Below are 13,020 nucleotides of genomic sequence, written 5' to 3' on the forward strand. Positions count from 1 at the left end.
TTGTGTCGAGGCACAGATCTGAGGAAGGGCACCAAAAGATTTTTGCAGCAACTGAAGGTCCCCAAGAACAAAGTGGCCTCCATCATTCTTAAATGGGAGAAGTTTGGAACCACCAAGATCTCTTCCTAGAGCTGGCCGCCCGGCATAACTGAGCAATCGGTGGAGAAGGGCCTTGGTCAGGGAGGTGACCAAGAACCCGATGGTCACTCTGACAGAGCTCCAGAGTTCCTCTGTGGAGATGGGAGCACCTTCCAGAAGGACAACTATCTCTGCAGCACTCCACCATCAGGCCTTTATGGTAGAGTGGCCAGACCGGAAGCCACTCCTCAGTAAGAGGCACATGACAGCCTGCTTGGACTTTGCCAAAAGCAACCTAAAGGACTCTGACCATGAGAAACAAGATTCTCTGGTCTGATGAAACCAAGATTGAACTCTTTGGTCTGAATGCCAAACGTCACGTCTGGAGGAAACCTGGCACCATCTCTACGGTGAAGCATGGGGGTGGCAGCATCATCCTGTGGTAATGTTTTTCAGCGGCAGGGACTGGGAGACTAGTCAGGATCGAGGGAAAGATGAACAGAGCAAAGTATTGAGAGATCCTTGATGAAAAACCTGCTCCGGAGTGCTCAGGACTTCAGACTGGGTCAAAGGTTCACCTTCCAACAGGACAACGACCCTAAGCACACAGCCAAGAGAACAGATGAGTGGCTTCGGGACATGTATCTGAATGTCCTTGAGTGGCCCAGCCAGAGCCCGGACTTGAACCCGATCGAACATCTCTGGAGAGACCTGAAATGCTCTCCATCCAACCTGACAGAGCTTGAGAGGATTTGCATAGAAGAATGGGAGAAACTCCCCAAATACAGGTGTGCCAAGCTTGTAGCGTCATACCCAAGAAGAGTCGATGCTGTAATCACTGCCACAGGTGCTTCAACAAAGTACTGAGTAAAGGATCTGAATACTTATGTAAATGTGGTATCCAATTGGTATTTACAGTCTTGTCCCATCACTGCAACTCCCGTACGGACTAGGGAGAGGCAAAAGTATAAAGCCGAGCGTCCTCCGGAACACAACCCAACCAGGCCCGCACTGCTTCTTGACACAATGCCCACTTAACCCGGAAGCCAGCCGCACCAATGTGTTGGCGGAAACACCATACACCTGGCGATTGTGTCAGCGAGCATTGCTCCCGGCCCACGACAGGAGTTGCTAGAGTGCGATGGGACAAGAACATCCTTGCCGGCCAAACCTGGACGACGCTGGGCCAATTGTGCGCTGCCCTCTGGGTCTCCCGGTCATGGCAGGCTGCCTGGACTCGAAGCAGGTTCAAACCAGGATCTCTAGTGGCACATGAGACCACTGCGCCACTCGGGAGGCCATTAACAAACATTTCTAAAAACTTGTTTTTGCTTTGTCATTATGGGGTATTGTGTGTAGATTGATGAGGGGGAAAATCTATTTCATCCATTTTAGAATAAAGCTGTAACGTAACAAAATATGAAATAAATCAAGGGGTCTAAATACTTTCCGAAGGCACTGTATGTGACCAAACAAGCAAGTATAGTGTAGATAATCATTGTGCCATCTTAAGTGTTGTGAAATATCTTTTCCATAACCAAAAATATTGTAATTTCAGCTGTTTGAAGCTGGTGTACAAAATCGAAAGTTAAAGATGCAAAAACTAAACTTAAAAACAGGAAGCATAGGAATAGCGCAAATAGAACAGATCTACCTCTTCTTAGACTTGGTTTCAATGAGAATGACAGATCGATAACACACATTTCTATGTGAATTTGGTCAGGTCGCCAAAAAAACGTACATATTGCAGCTTTAAAGTTGGAGCTAATTGCCATAATGTTTTCCTTCACACGCTATTTACTCCTGCAGTATGTGCTGTTCATCATCCAAATGGATAACACCTAGAGTCAGACTTCTTCACTGCGTATGATGAAGTTGTATATTCACTTTATATCATCACTTTAAACTCGTATTATTCATATCCTTTGAGCATGAAAAGAGACCAGTGTGTTTATAATATTAATAGATATGGATATTTCTATAGTCCCTTGAAGACAAAGCACATCATAATATGCCGAAGTGACAAGCCTCAGCTGTCAAGATAGCACATTTCAAATGCAGCACGTCAAACAGAGCTTTCATTGGCTCAATACATCAATTGGTAGCTTTCAGTATGTGACGCATGCAGAGGATGCAGCTCTACACTTCTGCTTGTGTACATGTTGTGTGCATGTGTGCTTGCCCCTGTGTGCGTCTGTGTGGATCAAAAAGGGGCAGGGGGCACGGTTGGCCCTCTGGCTCTGCTGAATTCCAGATACATTTTTTTAGAGGCCCCCATTTTGGTGGTGTAGTAGGGCTGTCCCCAACAAAAAAAAAGCTTAGTCGACCGAAAGTCATCTGTTTTGGTCAAAATATTTTCACGTCTATGTTTCCATATATAGACACACCCTTATGTGTTTTAATAAAATCAACTATATATGCATTAAGCGTCCAGTTTGATGAAATAAGACAGATGACTCAAGAGGGCACCAGAGATCTAGATCACCGGAAGAAAAAAAATCTTATCCTGACCCAACTATTCTCCTCCCGCTCCTGCTGGCTTTCGCATATTCTGCCATTACGCTCCTGAAGATGCCGGTAATAGGCTACATCATGGGTCAGCAACCTTTCTCATGTGGAATGACAATTTATTTGACCATTTCTACCGATCTACATGACAGTTATGGTTTTCATATGTACATTTTCGTGAAACACTTCTACGTATCTCAAAATCATTGTAATGTGGTTAATCAAAATTCGATCCAAATCTAAATGAAAATGATACAAACCTAAAAAGTAACTTCTATTGCCAACTATGTAAAATAGCCTACATAAAGCCAACAAATAGAAACATTGTGGCCTGCAGGTAGAAAATATCCTGATAAAAATAAATATCCCCGAAATCACATTGGCTACACATGGCCTGTCTGCAACGAACTTGAAACATTGTATCAACTATTAACTTGGGTCCGGCCCTAAGCTTGTGCTAGCGAATTTGCGACATTATATAAAATAGTCTGGGCAGTTTCCCACGCCAGTGAGCTCGAGACACACAGCTGTAGGCTATTTACGCAACAGATAAGAAGCAGTGCTTGACTTGGGCAGGAGCTCACCGGACCTGAGTACCGACACCTCAAATGTTCTACTGCTTGAGCTCTTGTTCCTCTTATAGAATATTAGCTCAAAAGTATTGTGGACCTCCTGGACCTAAATATAAACAATAGCAGCACCCAAAATGAGTACCGGAACATATTTCAGTCCAAGTCAAGCACTGTTAAGAAGTAATCAGGTAGGCCTATTTTATGACGTTTCCACTGGATCAGAGCATGGCGTCTTTCCTTTTCACGCTGAGTGGTTATCAAAAGAGAGAGAGCTGGTGCGTTAAACCAATCAGAAATACTATCAGATCCCCAAATGGGAACATTTATATGCCTACATTTAGGCACAGGCCAGGTAGCCTATAGGACTACTTCTATGCGTGCGCGTCCTAACTCAACATTGACAGGAGCACTGCAAACAAAAGACAATGACTAACTTGACTAAACTCGTAAACGTAATGAAATAAACAGTGTGTCCACTACGACAATGATAACGTGAATACTGAAATAATAATATTGAATGCATTAACAGAAATTACCGTAACCAAAGTAACAAACGTAGATTAGAAAATATAGGAATTAATGGTAAATGTACTACTGGTGACATATGTAATGGGGAATTGATATATACTAACAATCAAACGCAAACAATTCACACAATGACGTTCCCAGCTAGCAACGAGGAAGCGGCCCTCTTCCGGGGGCGGAACTGATTGAATCGGCCCGGAATCGTGTGTCGGACTCAAAATGAATGACTGCCCAGAATCGGCTCAAGTACATCGGGTCGTTTCTGTCTACCAGAATTCAGCCGACTTTGCCGGCATCTTACCAGAATCTCCCCAGAAGCGGCCCGATATTAAATTAACCGATTTAGTCATTTTAAATTTTACTATTATACATACAAATTATACCCATCCACAAAAAAAAAGTTGTCTCAGAGGAAACACCATACACGTGGTGACCGTGTTAGCGTGCATGCGCCTAGCCTGCCACAGGAGTCGCTACAGCACAATGGGACAAGGACATCCCAACCGGACAAACCCTCCCCTAACTTGGGACGGCGCTGGGCCAATTGTGCATCGCCTCATGGGTCTCCCGGTCGCGGCCGGCACGGGTCTTGAACCAGCATCTGTAGCAACGCAGTTTGCACTCAAACCCTCCCCTAACTCGGACGACGCTGGGCCAATTGTGCGTCACCTCATTGGTCTCCCGGTCGCGGCCGGCACACGTCTTGAACCTGCATTTGTAGAAACAGAGTTTGCACTGCGATGCAGTGTCTTTGACCGCTGCGCCACTCGGGAAGTTCCATCCACAAGGTTTTTAATGCTTATCAATTGCCTTCCACAAAGTAGCAAAATACTAAAATACTACACAGGACTCTTAAAGAATTTCATTTAAATTTAAATTTTTTGATCACAGAAACAATGTGGAAAATATGGGAAAATAAATAAATAATGAAATGTTAGTTATATAAAGCAGCCCGTGTAATCATCTGCCAGAGAGTAGCCCCAATCGGCCCGAGCCCCAAGTAATATATACATTTGGGCCAGATAACTCACACTGGAATCGACCCGAGCTCAATCCCCGCATCCTAGCCATAAGTAATACTGCCGAAGGCGGCCCAGACTCGGACCACATGACGTCGGCCGAGTCTGACACTCAGCCGAGTGCCCCGACTCTCAGCCGGAATTGGCCCAGATCCACTGTGATAGCTGGGTTATGAAACAATGAATGTGCACAAATTGGCGGGAGAGAGCGCCTTTTGGAGAGAGAAGTGTATTGGTCATCTGGGCGCATGGTCAATCAGTCGTCTGCATTGGCCATGCAGCATTTACGATGATATATTTTAAATAAAATTGGGATTGTTAACGTTAGGAAAAAAATCCCTAACCGAAAAACTGTTTTTTTGTCCCCCTTATAAAATTTTAATCACAGTGCAGTTATCACAAAACTACCACTAACAGGTTGCGATCATCATCATCATGAAGGGAAAGCCAATTTTTGTTGCTACGTTATTAACTGGAGCTGTAATGCACAAGGGAGAGAGAAGCAAAGCAGCAGCTCAAGCAGGGAGTAGCGGAGTGGCTGTGCATCTGTGAGTGACAAGCACTGGAGTAAAGTACTTAAGTGTTTTTTGGGGGTATCTGTACTTTACTATTCATATTTTGGACTTTTTACTTTTACGTCACTACATTCCTCAAGAAAAGAATGTACTTTTTAATCCATACATTTTCCCTGACACGCAAAAGTACTAGTTACGAAAGTAATTTTCGAATGCTTAGCAGGACAGGAAAATGGTCCAATTTAGCACTTATCAAGAGAACATCCCTGGTCAACAACAAGCTACACGCCCCACTCCCGTGACAAGCAAAAGCAGCAGTAGCATAAATTAAACAATTGTTTTTCTCTCTCCGCGGGAAGCACGATGTAGACCATCTGCATTGTAAATTCACATGGAACTTTATTCATTTTTCTTGTTGTTTAAACGGAACTCCCCCCTCACTTTTTCTATGTCGTCCTCTCCCTCCCCAGGTGTCTGATGGGAGTCTGACGGTGCTGTCGGTCAGCCGCAAGGACAGAGGGGCGTACACCTGCCGAGCCTACAGCATCCAGGGGGAGGTGGTTCACACCACACGCCTGCTTGTCCAAGGTAGCCCTGTCACAACTCAGCATCTGTGTGAGTGAGCGAGTGCATGTGTACATGTGTGCAGCAGTAGAGTTGTGTGTCTTTGTGTTCGTTTTCTGCAGGGTGAATGTTTTAGTAGGCAGGTGTACATACAGTTGAAGTCGGAAGTTTACATACACTTAGGTTGGAGTCATTAAAACTCGTTTTTCAAACACTCCACAAATGTCTTGTTAACAAACTATAGTTTTGGCAAGTCGGTTAGGACATCTACTTTGTGCATGATACAAGTAATTTTTCCACCAATTGTCTACAGACAGATTATTTCACTTATAATTCACTGTATCACAATTCCAGTGGGTCAGAAGTTTACATACACTAAGATGACTGTGCCTTTAAACAGATTGGAAATTACAGAAAATTATGTAATTGCTTTAGAAGCTTCTGATAGGCTAATTGACATCATAAGAGTCAATTGGAGGTGCACATGTGGATGTATTTCAAGGACTACCTTCAAACTCAGTGCCTCTTTGCTTGACATCATGGGAAAATCAAATGAAATTGTAGACCTCCACAAGTCTGGTTCATCCTTGGGAGCAATTTCCATACGCCTGAAGGTACCACGTTCATCTGTACAAACAATAGTACGCAAGTATAAACACCATGAGCCGTCTTACCGCTCAGGAAGGAGACGCGTTCTGTCTCCTAGAGATGAACATACTTTGGTGTGAAAAGTGCAAATCAATCCCAGAACAACAGCAAAGGACCTTGTGAAAATGCTGGAGGAAACAGGTACAAAAAGTATCTATATCCACGGTAAAACGAGTCCTATATCGACATAACCTGAAAGGCCGCTGAGCAAGGAAGAAGCCACTGCTCCAAAACTGTCATAAAAAAGCCAGACCACGGTTTGCAACTGCACATGGGGACAAAGATCGTACTTTTTGGAGAAATGTCTTCTGGTCTGTTGAAACAAAAATAGAACGGTTTGGCCATAATGACCATTGTTATGTTTGGAGGAAATAGGGGGAGGCTTGCAAGCCGAAGAACACCATCCCAACCGTGAAGGTATGGGGTGGCAGCATCATGTTGTAGGGTGCTTTGCTGCAGGAGGGACTGGTGCGCTTCACAAAATAGATGGCATCATGAGGGAGGAAATATTGAAGCAACATCTCAAGACATCAGTCAGGAAGTTAAAGCTTGGTCGCAAATGGGTCTTCCAAATGGACAATGACCACATGCATACTTCCAAAGTTGTGGCAAAATGGCTTAAGGACAACAAAGTCAAGGTATTGGAGTGGCCATCACAAAGCCCTGACCTCAATCCCATAGAAAATTTGTGGGCAGAACTGAAAAAGTGTGTGCGAGCAAGGAGGCCTACAAACCTGACTTAGTTACACCAGCTCTGTCAGGAGGAATGGGCCAAAATTCACCCAACTTATTGTGGGAAGCTTGTGGAAGGCTACCCAAAACATTTGACCCAAGTGAAACAATTTAAAGGCAATGCTACCAAATACTAATTGAGTATATGTAAAGTTCTGACCCACTGGGAATGTGATGAAAGAAATAAAAGCTGAAATAAATCATTCTCTCTACTATTATTCTGACATTTCACATTCCTAAAATAAACTGGTGATCCAAACTGACCTAAGAAGGGGCATTTTTACTAGGATTAAATGTCAGGAATTGTGAAAAACTGAGTTTAAATGCATTTGGCTAAGGTGTATGTAAACTTCCGACTTCAACTGTGTGTGTGTGTGTGTGTGCGTGTGTGTGTGTGTGTGTGTGTGTGTGTGTGTGTGTGTGTGTGTGTGTGTGTGTGTGTGTGTGTGTGTGTGTGTGTGTGTGTGTGCCTATGAGGTCTTTGACTATAGAAAAATATTCAGGCAATAATAGACAGACATGCCAGGTCCAAAAACTGCCCTTTATCCATACTGTCTAGTCTAGCCCCTTTGGTGCTGGTAGATCTAATGGAGCCGAGTAGGTGGAAGCAACAGGGTCATCACTAAAGATGGAATACATTTTCCTTTCTGTTATGGCAAATACTGAGTGCAGACCTTCCTAATTTTTCTGTTCATGATAGATTGAGCCATCACCATATTGCCTTGCACTTATCCAATCCCTTCAGATCTATCAGGAAACACCACAGGAGTCGAAGCTAGCTAGAGCATGGACTAGGAGTTATTTGAGAGAGAGTGAGGATTGGTTTGATTTCCAGTTTTTAAGTATACGTTTTTTCAAGATGATTGACGATAAAAGTACCATCTCATCCATTGTGTAATTCACTGCACCCTCATATGCCATCTCTTGAAATAGGCAGACAGACGGATTAAAAATAAGTTTACATTGTAATACTTCTGACAGACAACTTTGTAACTCCACCCATAACTTTTGGACTTCATAGCATTCCCACAAGGCATGTATTACTGAGTAATTTATAGTTTTACACTTAAGACATGACTTGCCGTTGTGCTGTAGAATTTGTGTATTTTGTCTGTTGTGTAAAAAATTCTACACATTAGTTTATGCTGGATTAAGTGTACATTTTAATTACCGTAAATTCCGGACTATAAGCCGCAACCTTTTTCCCAGCTTTGAACCTCACGGCTTTAACAATGACTCGGCTAATATATGGATTTTTCCCGCTTTCAATTTTTTTTCTCCAAAAAAACACATTCTGTGACGTGCTCAGTTTTTTGGCGGCATGAAGCTTTCATTAGACCAATGAAATTGCCGAACGGGTTAAGGTCAAACAACTTTTTTGTTTACTGTTTAGATTAAATCGAGCGCTCTCAAACTTCCCATCATTCTGATTACGGTAGTCATTTTGTCACCCTCATCATGGCAAAGACACGGAGAAATGCATATGCTTTCATGTTGAAGGCGATTGATCTGGCTGTTGGAAAAGGAAATAGAGCTGCTGCACGGGAGCTTTGTCTTAATGAGTCGATGATAAGACGTTGGAAACAGCAGCGTGAGGAATTGACAGCGTGAGGAAAGACAACTAAAGCTTACTGCTATTTTTTAATTTTTTTGTTACAAGCCGTGTTTCGTTAAAGCCTATTTATTTTTGTTACAAGCCGTGTTTCGTTAAAGCCTGTGTAAAGTTCATTTGTTTCAATGTACCGGTAGGCACCTGCGGCTTATAGACATGTGCGGCTTATTTATGTTCAAAATTAAAATTAAATTCAGTGGGTGCGGCTTATATTCAGGTGCGCTTAATAGTCCGGAAATTACGGTAACTGTCATTTTGTTAGTTATGTTCCAACATTCCCTCCATCTTGTGCTAACATCAATTATTTTTAAGTCTTGGTTCCAGTAGTTGATATTTTTTTCTAAGAGATTGTCAGTTGGATAGACTTTCTTGCAGGTTTTGTATATCTTACCTATCATATGAACATCCTTTTCAACTCACATAAAATTCCCTCAAGGTTGCTCTGATGTCCAAAATATTTCAAATCCAAATTTAGTTATATGTATCTTTTGAAGTTGCATGTATTTGTAAATATCTACATTGGTCAGTCTAAAATTGCTTTTTAATTCTGTCATGGACAGTGGTGTAAAGTACTTAAGCAAAAATACTTTAAAGTGCTACTTAAGTCGTTTTGGGGGGTATCTGTACTTTACAGTACTATTTATATTTTTGACTACTTTTACTTATACTTCACTACATTCCTAAAGAAAATAATGTACTTTTAACTCCATACATTTTCCCTGACACCCAAAAGTACTTGTTACATTTTGAGTGCTTAGCAGGACAGGAAAATGGAAAATCACGCACTTATCAGGAGAACATCCCTGGTCAAACCTACTGCCTCTGATCTGGTGGACTCACTAAACACAAATGCTTCATTGCTTCATGAATGATGTCTGAGTGTTGGAGTGTGCCCCTGGCTATCTGTAAATTAAAAAATACTTATACTTTGACTTGCAATTACATTTACTTTTGATACTTAAGTATATTTAAAACCAAACACTTTTAGACTTTTACTCACGTAGTATTTTACTGGGTGACTTTTACTTTTACCTGAGTCATTTTCTATTAAGTTATCTTTACTTTCACTCAAGTATGACAATTGGATACTTTTTCCACTGGCCATGGAAATACATTTATTTCCTGTTGCCAAGTCCATGCCTTTAGTTTTCAATGTGACCAATTTATCGGTGAATTCAGAAAATCTATCCAAAGATTGTTCCCTATGGTTTTTAGGGAGTGATATTGGTTCTTGTAGAATACGTTTCATTTTGTTATAGTGTTCTTAACTATGAAGTTGTTAATGTTCTTAGCTTTGACAACCATTGTTTCCATTTGGACCTTTGTCGGTTTCTCTGTTGGTGCGTGTTTAAAAAGTGGTGGCTTTTGATTGGCAGATGTCGCTGGGGTTAAGTATTATGGTAATTCAGTGTCCCTGTTGGTAAGCCACTGAATCCGATCGTCACCAGATCAACTAAGTAAATCTGCAGCGGGCAGTGTTTCCAGCTGTGCCAATGCTACACACGCTCTCACACGGACACATGCACACACACACCACACACACACTGGGTTTCCAGATAAGAACTCTCCTACTGTTAGAGGCTCAGGCCCTGGGCTCTGGATCAGAACTACTATACTGCCAGTCAATATCACCAAGCTGGCTAAAGGAGGGGGATGGACTCTGTGGGTGGGTGGGTGTGTTTGTGTGGCTTCTGTTATGCGATCAGCTCAAAATTGTGTGTGCGCATCTGCTAAATGATTAAAATGTGTGAGTGTGTTTGTGTGCGCACGTTATGACGTGTTTACGAGGATTTCCCACCATTGGTGCAGACAGATTAAATGAGTTGATATGACTGATAAAATGTCATAGACTGAAAAAGAGAAAGATGGCCCATCTTTCCTTCTCTCTTCACTCGCCACTATTGCACCAAAGCTCACTTAAACCACTTCCCAACCGCTTACCCATGTTAACATACATGCGTCCTTACCTGTAGGTGCATACCCCATTTATTCCTCGTAGTGACATAGAGCACATCTCTCTCCCTATACTTAGTCATGTCCATGAAACATTATCCTATTATTATCCCAGACATCAAAGTTCCCGGAACGTTTCTATGACATATTATCATGCCTGATTCCCAGACAAAAGCGTTCCCAGAACGTTCCGGTTGGGCAGTCTCCTCCTCTCATTGCAGGGGATGGCAGGCAACAGTTAAGCACATTAGGCTGTGGAGAAGAACTGGAGGGACATGAAAAGAATAGGAAATTAAGACTGAGGCATAAACTTATCTGCACTTATGTAATCCACACAGACCCAGACTTGTACTTTTTTACTTTGCGTCGTTGTGCATTTTTTAAATGTTTTTCTTCTGGACTGGCACTGTAATCGTGATGGGTGCTGTCGCTTCCGTCTCATCTGTTTTGTCTATTTACATGTTTTTGTAATGTTTTTTTCATATTTCATGGACGAAATGCCTGGAGAGTATCCAAATGGTTGATGTAACTAATTGGAGGGGCCGCAATGTTTGCCCACTCTATAGACGGCTATATCTGTCCCCTAATACAGGACTAGTAAAGGCCCAGTTCACTACTTTTAGGAAAAAGTAATTATTTCCAAAAATATATATATTTATTATATATATTTATAATTAAGATTTTCAGGAGGTAGTGCAGAACCCTCAGCACCCCTACTATGCTGGTATCCATGGAGACCTAGGTTGCAACTGCCAGCCAGTCGAATGGAGAGCCTAGCAGCTAGTTAGCTACTTCTATCAAGAGGGCAGATGGGCAATGACAAGAACTGCCAGCTGCCAAGAGGGCATAACAACAGGCGGGGTAGGAAGCAAGAATGTATTTGTCACATGCACCGAATACAACAGTGAGATGCTTACTTACAAGCCCTTAACCAACAATGCAGTTTTAAGAAAATACCAACAAAAAAGTAAGAGATAAGAATAACAAATAATTAAAGAGAAGCAGTAAATAACAATAGAGGGGCTATATACAAGGGGTACCAGTACAGAGTCAATGTGCGGGGGCACCGGTGTCGAGGTAATTGAGGTAATACGTACATGTAGGTAGAGTTATTAAAGTGACTATGCATAGATAATAACAGAGAGTAGCAGCAGCATAGAAAGGGAGGGCAATGCAAGTAGTCTGGGTTGCCATTTGATTAGCTGTTCAGGAGTCTTATGGCTTGTGGGTAGAAGCTGTTTAGAAGCCTCTCGGACAATGTTTTAATGTTTTTTTTATTTATTGTTGAACCACACCAGACAAATCCCCTCACGGGAAAGTAAAGACAGGTGGTCAGTCAACCCTACCGGGAGAGCTACTGTGGGTAAATAATAGATATTGTGGTTTCACAATAAAATAAAACTGCGAGAGCATTCATCAGTGTGCAGGTATTCTTCATTAGTTTAGTTTTGATACTGTAGGTCTGGATGTGCGTACACTGCTTCAGCGCTACTGTGTGTGCAGGCTTTTGCTCCAGCACTACTCTAAGACCTGTTGGTCAGCTGCTCCTCGGGACCTTAATTAGCTGAATCATGTGTGTCAACATGATCTCTGCTCCACCTGCCTTAATGAACTCATTGCGCGGTGGTGGTGTGTGAGACTGTATCTGTGTGTATCACCGTATCACCACTGTGTGTGTCCACTGTGTCAATCTTCACTGTGTGTGCGCACAGCTGGGAGTGCGCGTCCACGGTGTGTGTTCACTATGTGCATACGTTCCTCATGGCCCCTGCACCATGGGCAGGGTAATTCTTCCAAATCTACAGCCTGTGTGCCATTATGATGTGACGTGGTCAGGTCGGAAGTTGTGATATCTGTGGGAAGCCTCCTCTTTCTGTGTCTCTCTCTCTCTCTCTCTCTCTCTCTCTCACACAGACAACACAGACACACACACACACACACACACACACACACACACACACACACACACACTGACCCACTTCCCCTGTTGTCATCTTATGTCATAACGTGCCCCAGCTTAACACAGAGATTGCGCTAGCATTAGCTAGTGTTGCACAGTATACCAAAGCTTCTGTACTTTTTTGATAATCGAACATGAAAAACTGTTTGTTTCTAAGATTTTTGTTACTCTCTGAACTTCTGTCAAATATGTCTCACGTTTTATACTGATTGAGGATCAAGTCTGTCTATCTACGCAACCGATGGCCCCTTTATTCGCTGAGTGCAATGTGCATACTTCGTGCCTGCTTCACTTACTCATTGCTAGAATTTGCTCCCCACTCATGCTGCACAGA

The 13,020-nt window shown here is 42.5% G+C and overlaps 1 protein-coding gene across 2 annotated transcripts in view; it reads left to right on the forward strand.

Annotated features, from left to right (window-relative positions):
- Positions 1-13,020, forward strand: part of igsf9bb (immunoglobulin superfamily, member 9Bb) — a 176,464-nt gene that overhangs the window by 99,434 nt on the left and 64,010 nt on the right. For both annotated transcript variants that reach the window (XM_014137396.2, XM_014137397.2), the window contains exon 5: positions 5,688-5,805. In XM_014137396.2, coding sequence (XP_013992871.1) covers positions 5,688-5,805 — 118 coding nt within the window. The remainder of the gene's footprint in view (positions 1-5,687; positions 5,806-13,020) is intronic.

Source organism: Salmo salar, chromosome ssa13, assembly GCF_905237065.1.
Source record: "Salmo salar chromosome ssa13, Ssal_v3.1, whole genome shotgun sequence".
NCBI classification, from domain to species: Eukaryota; Metazoa; Chordata; class Actinopteri; order Salmoniformes; family Salmonidae; genus Salmo; species Salmo salar.